At 37.1% G+C, this 12,134-nt stretch overlaps 1 protein-coding gene across 4 annotated transcripts in view; it reads left to right on the top strand.

The window, feature by feature from the left end:
- CLCN3 (chloride voltage-gated channel 3) overlaps nt 1–12,134 on the top strand; it is a 47,542-nt gene that overhangs the window by 17,292 nt on the left and 18,116 nt on the right. For all 4 annotated transcript variants that reach the window (XM_054383278.1, XM_054383280.1, XM_054383279.1 and 1 more), the window contains exons 2-3: nt 10,472–10,629; nt 12,016–12,115. In XM_054383278.1, the coding sequence (XP_054239253.1) occupies nt 10,472–10,629; nt 12,016–12,115 (258 nt within the window). The remainder of the gene's footprint in view (nt 1–10,471; nt 10,630–12,015; nt 12,116–12,134) is intronic.

The following is a 12,134-nucleotide window of genomic DNA, read 5'->3' as shown; positions in this document are numbered from 1 at the left end:
AGATTACTATACTTTAGATGATTTTACAATAGTAGATATTTGCGGTGCTTAATAGCATCTGGGGCCTTGGAATATCGGAATATTAACCATACAGATTATAAATACTGCAATGAAAACAGTCGAGGGTTCAAGTATGTGTTCCCTTTGTGGTGACGTAGCCAGGAGCCAGCAAGAGAATTTCCAGTTTTGACTTGTCACTTTTTTGCAGTTTTGTTGAATTCCATTAGAGGTAATACTTCCTCTATTCTAATACTGGATTTCAAAACTAGAGTTGCTGGTGGTTCTTGGGTTTGCTAATAGTGAGTTTAGATTTAATTAAAACCAAAACAAACCAACCCCTCAAAACCCAAACAACTAAACAAAGCAAACAGAAAAATTATGCCAAAACAAACACACACCCCCCAACCCCTCTGCAAACAACAAACGAAAGCAACAAGCAGCAACCAGACCCTGATAGTGTTACCACAATGCTTTACAAATCTTGTCAAGTGCATAGAACTCATAACAAAATTGAGGCTCCAGACCAGTCGGCTCCATAGATTTAATAAAAATTTGTATTTCCTGTTGATTTACAATACCACAGTAATTTGTTATTGTCATATAGCCATCAAATTAAGGTTTAGAATACTAGCATACAAAACCAGAAATTCAAAGTAAGTTCATGACATTTCTTTATTATTTGTGAGTCTAAAAAAAAATACTAATAAAATTTTTCTTCCTATCATGTAGATCTCAAAGCATTGTAATAACAAGCTAAGAGAAAGTGGATATGTTGAGGAAACAAACTTAATCGGTAAAGCTTGTGGAATTTTTCCCCTTACATGCTAACAGCTCTTCTGTCCTGGAGAGTAATGTTAGTGTCATGCAAAACTGCTTTGTAACATCAAAGCATTTGTAGCACTAATTGAGTGCAGCGGCTCACTGGAAGTGCCTGGACTCAGCAATCATGAAATGAATGTTTAAATCATTAGGGGTCTTTGAGATTCAATTAATAGTCTTTACTAACGTTCAGGTGTTAGAATTCATTACAATTAAAAGCCTGACCTGTTGGTTTGCAATAAGATGATGTTTGTGGGGGTTTTTCTTAGTGCTAATACACTGTGGAACGTCAAATGGAATTTTAAAAATCTGTGTTTATTGTATGATGATTATTCATAACTATCTCTTTGAAAAAAGAAAAACAGATATTACTGAATACTTCTTATCAGGAGTTCCTCTTACTTTCTCTGCCCTGAGACTTCTCTTGATGTAGTACTAAATGTACTGTTCCAGACCCCCTTATCCTCTCTGATACACTAAAATAAAACTGCAGGAACACAGGCCACAGTTCACTTCTTTCTCTGGTAACTAAAAGAGTTAAAAATGTTACTTCTTTTCTCAGAAAGGATTTTAATATTCTTAGTTAGAATTGCACATACCGTAAGTAACTGACATGTACGCTTCTTCATAAGAATGTTTTGTATAATAAATCCTATGCAATATATGTTGTGTAAACAGATTGTGTAGGTCTGTTCTTTGCCTTTGGATTATTTTTTGCATCATTATTGTTAGATGGACCTTTTTGAAAGATCAAAATTATCAGTATCTTGCTTGTCTTCCAGCCTTTCCACAGACATGCTCTAAATTTACTGATAAGTTAATTTCAGTAAACCTTTTATTTTTTTTTGAGAGATGATTTATTGTGCACCAGTCATCATTGCCTGTAGGTGCAATTCCTGTTGCTTAGGGTATACTAAAACCAGGCAAACCTCTCCTCCCCTCTTTATCCCCTGCACTTCACCTATATATATATATAGCTATGGGAGAGAGGATATTTAGTGATATCCTAGGAAGTGTTTGTGTCAGATTCCTGCTGATTTGAGATCCTCTAAATGGTAAAAGTTACACTTTTGTATTTTAGGCTTCATTTCTGCTTATGGGTTTCTTATACCTCTAAGCTTGAGAATTAGTAATAAATCAAAAGCCATAAGAGACTGAAATTCTCAGTGTGACCTTTAAATTAAATGGGTGTGAAAGTTGTGTACACATGCTCAGAGATAAAGTTTGACCCTGGAATTTTAGTGGTAGCAGAGGAGGAGTAATAAAATTAATTTTTTAGACTAACTACAGATTCATTACAGAAAATGCAATCAAGATGATTATAGTTTTGTAACACAGAGCTCTTTGAGGAAAAAGCATTACTTGGAGAAACTCAGTATAATTGCAACACTGAATTTCTGCTGCACTTTGGTTTATGTTTCCTACTATAAAAAGGGAATAAGGATTTTCAGTTACAAGTTTAGCATATTTGGCTTCAGTGATTAACAGAAAGTACCATGAGATACAGGTACAGTTCTTTGTAGGTAGTTACAGCTTATCTGTCTATCTGTGCTGTGTGACTGGTAAGGTTCTCCATTAGGCACGTGTTTCTTAATTTTTGGAAATAATTTTGAGAGGTATTGTTATCTGAGGTGTTAGAAAGCCTAATGAACAAACCAAGATTGTGCCATCCTTGGGCCTGAGTGTGGCCTGATTGAGATAATCATATTAGCAGACATTATTATTACTGTATTCTGTCTTTGCCCTACAAAACGAGGTATCAGTAAGTAACTCTTACATCCATGCAGCATCAGTGCTGCTTAAAAATCTGATTACCTAAGTTTCTGTTGTTCTGACTCACAGTGCCTTGGCCACTGTTAGGTTACTTTCGTTTTGTAACATTTGCCTTACCTAACTTTATATCTTCTGGTTTTTCCACTTCCAGCACTGTTCATCTTATATTTAAGCTGTAAATTCAGTAGTGTGCAGATCCCCAAAACTGCATGCATATCTGAAGTCTTACTGTAGACATAACCAAGTAAATGCAATCCATTCTGCCTTTAGGACTGCAAGAAAATAAATCTGTAATAATAAAACCTTTTTTTTTGTCCTGCTGCATCATAAAAACAGAAATGTTTCTTCCATCTTAAGTAAAAAGCCAAAGCCATTTATGTTCTTTTTTAAATCTTTCTATTTACACTGAGCAATACTTAACCTTCATTTTGCTGTGCATTTGCAGTACATGCAAGTCTTCAAAAGTCTTCGAGGTGCTATTAATCAACTTTCATTTAGTTCCTACTTTTTAAAGGTTATTTATAACACAGATTTTTTTTTTTTTGGTAGAAGAAATGGAGAGGAGAGGATTATCACTCAGTACTTTGGTAAAGCATTTTATTTCTTTTCCATGTTCTGCATCTTTCTGTTCTCTATCTATCAAGATTTTTCTGATCTTTTTCAGTTTGTGTACCATACAGTTTTGTCACTTATAGATGCATTTTGATTGTATTGCAGAGAGCAATTTGTATTGGCAAGCCTTTGATGCAGATTAGAAGAGCTATCTGAAGACACAGGCTGAAAATTCATTTATATAAGGGGAATATATTACTTAATTACAAAGACTTTAAAATAATTTTGTATCAATAGTAGCAAATGATAGCACTATGGCATGACATGCTGTGATTCTGGCTCTGAAACGTAAAAAATACTTCTAACCAAGAAGAGATGATCGTGCTTAAAATCTCTTCTGCAGTGCTTACAGACACATTTAAATAAATCATCATTCTTTGCTCTCTAGTTTTTTAATTAAAAGCCTCATATTTTGGGATCTGAATATGGAGGCAGAAAGAAGCTGAGGCACTAACACATACTCTGTGTGTACAACAAGTGTAAATGATCCTTGGTGTCTGCATTGCTTTCAGGATGCTTCCCTGCCTTCATTCACCTTGCCACCTAATACCCAAGGATGCCTGGGTGAAGCAAAGCCTTGGATTAGTATCTGGCATCCTGAAAGCTACAACCCTTGCTGATTTTAATGCTCAGCAGGTTTGGACGGTCAAGGAGAGCTTATTCCAGCATTGGGAGTAAACTGATTAGCTTCAATTTCACTTACAGAGGAGCATTTTTTTGCCTTTTTTTAAACACCGCCCACACCGTCCACACAGACACTGATTGGAGTAATAAAATGTGCTATTTCTGTGCTACACAAACGTGGCACTTCTGTCAGCCAGAAGAAGGGTTGCTGAGGGAAGGACTGTGTGGTTGTGCACTATCTAGAAAGAGGGATGTGTGAGCAGCAGCAAACTAGTGTATTTTTGCTATAAGAGTTAGTTAAGTATCTTGGAGATAAGTACCTTTGAGAATTGGGTCCTATTATTGGTTTACCATTGACTTAGATATTGATATTGTTTATCTGTTGTGTTTGCAACTCTGAAATGTTTAACATAGTCACCTTTGGGAGTTTTAAGCTCTGTGAAATGGATCTTACTGTACAGTGTCTGGTTATTAATGTTTATGTAGAAATTTGAATCATTTCAAGCAGAAAGGAATAATTAAAATCTACCAAGACCCCAAGAGTGCATTTATATATTTCAGTATAACTAATCTGACAGTTGCTGTCGAAGGAGGTGAACTTGTTATCATTCCCCATCTCTTCTCTCAGTTCTTGCTCTTGCAGTGTCTGTCTTGTCTGACAGCACAGAAGCTTGATTTCAGCTCTGTGTAATGGCAGATTTTAGGGTTTTTTGATGTTAGTTGTGTCTGCTTAGTTGGATTTGTGTCTTTGCCCGGTTTACTGTGCAGTCGGATCCAAGGATGACAGAACTGATTCAAGGGTGAGAGTAACCAAGAATAGGAGAAAGAAATACAAGGAGCAGGATCTTCTCTTTGGGTGGCAACGGTCTGTTAGATCAGCTCAGCCTCACTGTACGATTATGTTCTGAGAGTACGTCGCAGTTCATAAAGTTGAGTAAGTTGATAGATGCTAAGTTTGAGTCAGTGTATTTTTGATGTGTGTTCAGAGGTCTATAATATGCTGTATAGTACACAGGAGTCTTTTTCATAAATTATGGTTCTATGTCACCTTTGCTATTCATCATCTTTAGCCTGTTCATACCTCAGTTCTGTACCTTATTCTGTATGGAGGCTGTAGGTGCATGGATTTGTTCTCTAGGGGATACTGGGTAATTGTTCAGATAATCACATGGTGGAGAATTGCATTAATCTGTTGTGCACTGTTTGATTACCCAGGATGCAGCATTTGTCTTAAATCTTGATGTTTCTCTTCTCATTTTTATGAGGAAAAGGAACACTGCACACAGGGAAAGAGTTGGGAAGGGTTATTGAACAGTTGTGAAGGAATCGGGAGCACAATGTATGCTGCAAAAACACTTCCTTGTATGAAACTCTATGTAGGTAACTGTGAAGCGCTATCTCCCTCATTTCTTTATCTCAAGATGTTTTAAGTGTACTTTCAGTGGGATTTCAAAATCATAGTGTGGGTACTAAAACCCACTGCCTTCCTGGAAGGGAGAACACAAAGAAGTGATAACCCAAATCCACTGACTCTTTATTTCTTCCTATCAGGGACATGATAGCAAGGCCCTGAAGATCTACTGGGATCCTTCACTGGGGACTTGTTCCAAGAGACCTGTGAAGTGAAAAAATGCAACAGCATATGAATGTCAGGAACACCTGTTTTCATTTGTTACTGTTTTGAAATGTTTTATCGTGAATGTGAACTGTACTGTAGTGAATAGTAATGGTCTGCTTGTCTTTTGAAGTTACTAGTCCTTGCTGATGTGATCTTTTTATTTTTAAATTAATTATCTAAAAAAAACTCACATGTTTTTAATTAGCTGCATGTTGCCCAGAGTTGCTTTCAAATGTGAAAGAAATCCACTGAGTTGCAAAAGAACAAGGGAGTATGGGATAAGTTCTGGAGGAGGTGAAGCAGCCTTTGAAAATGCTTTGTATGGCACCTGAGAAGTGTCTTTAATCACCAGCATCAGTCCAGACTGAAGACTGCTTGTATGAGGCTCATATGTAGAATATGAAAGAAGAGATATTCCTTGACTCAGGGGGGACATGAAGCAGGGAGGAATCTGTAATGTATAAAATAACTTATCTGAGTATAGCAAAGTGTTAGTTCTGTAATTTCTCTGATCCTGCTTTATGTCAGCTGTGTAAAGCAGGAGGTTGGGTCAGTGTTGGAAAATGATGGTTATTCAGTGTAACTTCATATTCAGAGGGAAATGAAGGAGAGCAATATGGACAGGACTGCTTTTTCTATCAGGAATGATGTCCTCTCAAGTGATTTTTGCATTGTATGTGTTTTCTACTTCTCCTTTTAAAAAATAAATAAATCCCTATTTCTTCAGAGATAAGAACTTCTCGTATTCCTGTTTTGTCTGTGTAGCTTGTTTGTTTTTGCTTCATTCTGGTTAGGTGTCCCAAAGTACAGTGTTTTACTGTTAACTTTAATGCGTATTATGAGTTTCTGATTTCATCATGATGCAGTACTCTTTATTATTTTTTCTTGGTTTTTTTTTTTTTTCTTTTTTTAACTTTACTTGAAGCAGTTCTTCAGAACTACTAGAGCTGATTGCTGAAAAAGGATTGTGCTGAAGGCCTGGAATTACGTGTGTGGAAGGGTAACAAAAGCTGCCTTCCTAGAAGGTAGTTCAGGCAAGACTACAGTGACTGAATTAGCTAAAAGAGAGAATATCTTTTCTCTGAAGAAACGTGTTGCTTTTATTGCCTACAAGCTTACTGCATCTAAGCTTGCAGTCTGTGATTGGAGCAGCTTGCTAGTTACGTGTTGAAAATACTGGATTGTTAAAGATGCTCAAGAAGAGTGTGGTAATAAAGGGATGCTAGATACTTTATTTTTGCAGAGCAGGGAAGATTTGTGTTGAATTTGCTTTGTAAGGATTCCTGTGAGCTGTATTGAGCCTCTCAGAGGATCAGTAGATTACTATTAACCTCCCTGTAATTAGTTTGGAGTAACAGTAGTTACAGAGTTCTGCCTGCCACTTTTAGACTGGGAAGCAGATGGTAATGAAGCCTGAAGCAAACTCATATGTAACAAAAAGGAGGCTTTAACTTCTTTACAGTTGCAGAATGGCTCAGGTGTGCACATACAGAAAATGGAGGTGTCCTCTTACCATAGCTAGAAGCTGTGCCTATATGCCCTGTGCACTAAGTGTTTGTTGTGGTTAAGACTAAGGCTGCTTGTATTTTGATGAAAAGCACTTGCAGTGAGTTGTAGCCTGAGAAAGGGTCTTGAAATTTGAAAACTGGAAGAAAAGGAGAAGGAAGGAAGGGAAAATACTTTCTGAACACTGAGAATGTTGGCAAGGCTATGTTTGCTAAATCTTAAAATGTATTAAGGTAATGATGATTTCCTGTTTGAAGGTTACAATGTTTTGATAAAAAGATGGATGGTAAGGATTTTAAAAAAAATCCATTGAGTTGAAAATAAATTTAATAATATTTGGATGAAACTGGTAATAAATTATGAAAATTTGCATGTGTTTGTGCTGATGAGAACCATTATCATCATAGCTGAAAGAAGCATCTTATTGTGTGAAATGCTAGAGAATGAAGGGAAGAAAGGGAGGTGGAAGTATGGAAAAGTGTTGAGTATTGGTAAAAGTGTATTTCTTGAAATTCTCCTGTTGAATAGTTATATACTACATGGAACATACTAGCTGGAGAATATACTCTTGCAGCTGTCAGGCTTATGTATGTTAGATAAAGAGCATCAGATTTTGTATGTTTGTCTTCACAGCGCTCTGTAGCACAGCCCTTCTACCACACTCATCCAGGGGATCTCTGCTGCCTGTTACTCACTTGGTACAAGATTGTAGCTATTCAGCTGCATCAGGTGTTCTTGGCAGCTCTGTATTCTACAAAACCAACTCTTTAGCTTTGTATCTTGTTCTTTGTCTTCTCCCATCATACAGTAATAATGTATATCGCAGTACTTGGTGTGCCAGCAACTGCTGGCAAAGTAGGAACCTGACATGGTTTGGGTGGGATTTTTATTGTATCCAGGCAATGACCATTCTTTGTAGTCTACTTCAAGTAGAGTACAGGTTTAGGAAACTGCTTGATTACATTGTAACTTTGTAGGTGATTAATAATTAAACTGTGTCTGAATTTAATTTGTATTCCCTTGTTTTGCAGATGAGGTTAATTTAATGGAAAAATAACATTTTCATAGTGTATTTTGTTAATCTTTTGAGAACTAAACTAATCATTACAGTGTGTTGTGTACAAGTTCTTCCTACTTGTTCCACAAACATGTATCTTAATTCCTTTCTAATTATGAGAATTGTAAATGGCAAGAGAGTTGAACCCCTTATCCTAAAGCAAGGTTTTCACAATTACCTCTATTAGCAAATCTGATTTAATTGGTTGTTGTTAGCCTTTTATTAATGGAAGCATATGTAGTGCCTCTCTATATTTGTCTTAAGAGAGACTAGCAGCAGCTTGGGGAAGAGATTTGCGAGTTTAGCTATGGGGAATAAATGAGGGAGAATTTAATATGGCGCAGACAAGGGGGGAAAAACAGCATTGAGAGAGGTGGCAGCCAGGCTAGTATGAAAGAATGGTATTACAGGATCACAGGATGTTAGGGGTTGGAAGGGACCTCGAGTCCAACACCCTGCCAGAACAGGACCATAGAATCTAGCAGAGGTCACATAGGAATGCATCCAGATGGGTCTTGAAAGTCTCCAGAGAAGGAGACTCCACAACCTCTTTGGGGAGCCTGTTCCAGTACTCTGTGACCCTCACAGTGAAGACGTTCCTCCTCATGTTGAGGTGGAACCTCCTGTGCTGTTTATATCCACTAGCCCTTGTCCTATCACCGGGTGCAACTGAGAAGAGCCTATCCCCTTCCTCTTGACACCCAGTCCTCACATACTTACAAATATTTATTTAATCCCCCCCTCAGTCTTTGCTTCTCCTGACTAAACAGCCCCAGGTCTCTCAGCCTCTCCTCGTAGGGCACATGCTTCAGTCTCTCAATCATCCTGGTAGCCTTCCCTTAGACTCTCTCGAGTAGATCCCTGTCCCTCTTGAACTGGGGAGCCTGGGTATTGGCATTGTTGAGGAGTTACTTCTTGTGTTTGCATTCTCTTTTTTTTTACTTGAAGGTGGGTTGGTTTGTTTGTTTAAGTAGTCTTTTTACAGAATTTTGTAGCAGGCATAAATGAGGCCTCTCAAAGCAATAGATGACTGAGGCACACCTTTGAGTATAACATCAGGTGTCACACTGCTTCTGCTAGATCTCAGACTTTGCAAATTGCAAGGGGAAAGGCACATTTTACTTATGTCTAAATCTAATTGTCAGTTGTTGGTGAGATCTGGGGCTGGTGAACTCAGCACTTGTAGCATTTATAAGTTTAAATAGGCCCTTTGAAGACTTTTTCGTAAGTTGGAAACTTCTGCTGAAAACACTAAGAAAATTAAAAAGAAAAACCTCAAAAACCAAAACAAGCATAGCCAACTCAGAAAAAGCCCACTTGCCTAATCATCTGAGTGCCAGTCTAGTGAAATGAGTTCTAATACCTGCCTGAACTGATAGAAGTCCTGGCCAATTAGGGTCTACATTCTTAAGAACAGAGATTATTGTGGTATCCCACATGCTGTTAGCCTAATGATTTTGTTCTTAGTCAAACAAGTGAGAGTAATCACTCTTTAAGTCATTGTCTATATGAACCTCATTATAAACATTCTCTTTATAGTTATTACTGATGCAGAAACAGTTGGTGTGGGGTGGGCAAATGATGGCAATAATGTATTTAAGCAGCTAACCATTCATTATACTTTGAGTCTGTAAATATACCACAGGAACTCAAAAAATCCAAGATACTGCATAATTGATGACAGTTGAAAGCTTAAAAAGAAAACAACAAACAACTTTCTTGATCTCTTGTGACTAGGGAAAAATTCTCAGTACCCTTCTTGTTCTCATTGATCACTGAAAGAAACACTGTTGGAATGTTGCTCTGCTGGCTGCTTGTGAATGAACTAGCTAGTGATGATGAATTAGTACAAGACATTTAAAACTTTTCAAGACTAAGGGCTGTTGTATGAATTATCTGAGAGAAATAAAATTTAAAAAAAAAGTTTGCTTGGCTTTTTGTTACTTTAGCTGTACTGATAATCTGTTGATAATGTATTCTTAGTTTTGGTTTAGGAATATAGGAGATAAGTAATCAATGGCATGTATATTTTAACATACGGAAGTGTTGTGAACTTTATATCTAATCATATGGTTTTGTTTTCTTACAGTCAGATTTTCCTCTGGTAGTTCACAAACTGAACAGTAAACTTCAAGTTAAATGTGTGTTGAAGCTGTTCTCTTTTTCTGCTTTGTTCTGTTGAAGTTTCTCTGAAGTCTACATATAAAGCAGAACAACAATTGACAAGTACATTCATGTTTAACCAATGGAAATAGTGTCACTAATGTGCAAATTTAATCTGCAGATGAGTGACAGAAAAAAATAGATGTGCAGCACTGAGAGACCTAAATGAAGTAAAATATGCATATCATGGGAAGTGTGTTAATTTCTTGTTTGGAAGTTTTAGATGTTGTAGTTCTATGAACATGACAATATTCATCTTATTGCAGAATTAATTTGTTCCTGTCTTTGCTCTGCCACAGGAAGTCATTATACAATGACAAATGGAGGAAGTATCAACAGTTCAACACATTTACTGGATCTTCTGGATGAACCAATTCCTGGAGTAGGAACATACGATGACTTCCATACCATTGACTGGGTTCGAGAGAAGTGCAAAGACAGAGAAAGGCACAGACGGGTACTTGAGACAAATAACAGTACTTGGAAAATACTTTTTGTTGGATGTTGGTCTGATCTAGTAACACATACAAATGTGCATACTTTAAATTGTAAGTTAAAATTACTTGGATGCTGTTAAAAAGCACTTACTTCATTGATATCTAGAGTCCTGCAACAATATTAGAACTTGGAGAGGAAATATAAATTTAATAGAGTGGGAATAGTTTGCCGTCATCCAGGTGACATATTTACAGTACTCTGTTGGGGTTTGTTTGTTTGTTTTTATGCATGCTAGTATATTTAAGGCTATTTTCCAGTGTAGATGTAGTTGTACCAGCACAGTAGTGCTTGTGGTGGTACTTGTACAGAGAAGTGAGCATCAGTATATATTGCTTTTACACTGACACAAGCATGTCTGTGCCACTGCCCTGTAGTGCTGTGTTTGTTTGGATTATGCAGAGTGTAAATTCTCTCATCTAAAACACATCATTGCTTAACAAAACAGTGATCTAAATATGTATGGTAAATGTCCTTTCCAGTCTCCTGTCACAGAACTTGCTTTTTGCCTCTCGTCTATTGATCTCTTCAGAAGATTTTCAAAGTTCAGGCCATTCATTTTTCAGTTTTGCACTAGTTTAAAAACCAAACCATTCAGAATTGGACCATAGTGCTTTTTTTAAGGAAAAGATCTGAGAACACACACGTTGTTTGAATGCTTTTAATTAAAAGGAAGGTGTTTTCCATATAGTACTTCATAGCTTGATGTCTAAGCAGTAATTAACACAATGCCATCTTTACATTGCAGATGTGTAAGTTAGTATCTAGTGGATATGCCACTGGATAGAACTCTGAACCCTGACTATCTTCCTGGTGAGGGAGATCACATCTGGAAGCAGGTTATCTGGAGTGAAGTCTCGCAGCTCTAACTCATTTAAATGTCTGAGACTGGAAGAGTCAGACAACACAGTTCAGAGTTAATAGCCCTATTGTGAAATCTATAAATATGTCCTAAATGGTAGGAAAGTATTGGGCCATGTAATCAAAGATGTGGAAGGAAGACAGAATGAGTGCTAGTTCATGGTGATTTTGAAAGGCATGCTTCAGTAGAAACAACTTTTTAAAATCAGAAATAGAGAGGGAAAACTGTATGTGATCCTGCTTTAGCACGGGGGTTGGACTATATGATCTTCAAAGGTCCTTTCAAATACCCAGCATTATGTGATTCTGTGTGGTATTTATTTGCTTTAGGGATGGTACATTTTTCTATATTTCTGTGTGTAGTATTGTACTTTCTTGGTTTGTGGTTTGTTCTGTTTTGTTTTTTCCCTTTTTGTTTGTTGCGCATATTTTCTGCCTTCTTTTACAGCATGAGACATGCAAGCACACATACAATTTCTCTTTGCAGATTAACAGCAAGAAGAAAGAATCAGCATGGGAGATGACAAAAAGTTTGTATGATGCGTGGTCAGGATGGCTAGTAGTCACACTGACTGGTTTGGCATCAGGTAAGTGTAGTTACTGTGC

The sequence above is a fragment of the Indicator indicator genome, chromosome 8 (assembly GCF_027791375.1).
Source record: "Indicator indicator isolate 239-I01 chromosome 8, UM_Iind_1.1, whole genome shotgun sequence".
In the NCBI taxonomy this organism is placed as follows: domain Eukaryota; kingdom Metazoa; phylum Chordata; class Aves; order Piciformes; family Indicatoridae; genus Indicator; species Indicator indicator.
Note: the sequence above shows the minus strand (reverse complement) of the source record. Positions and strands in the feature narration are given on the sequence as shown.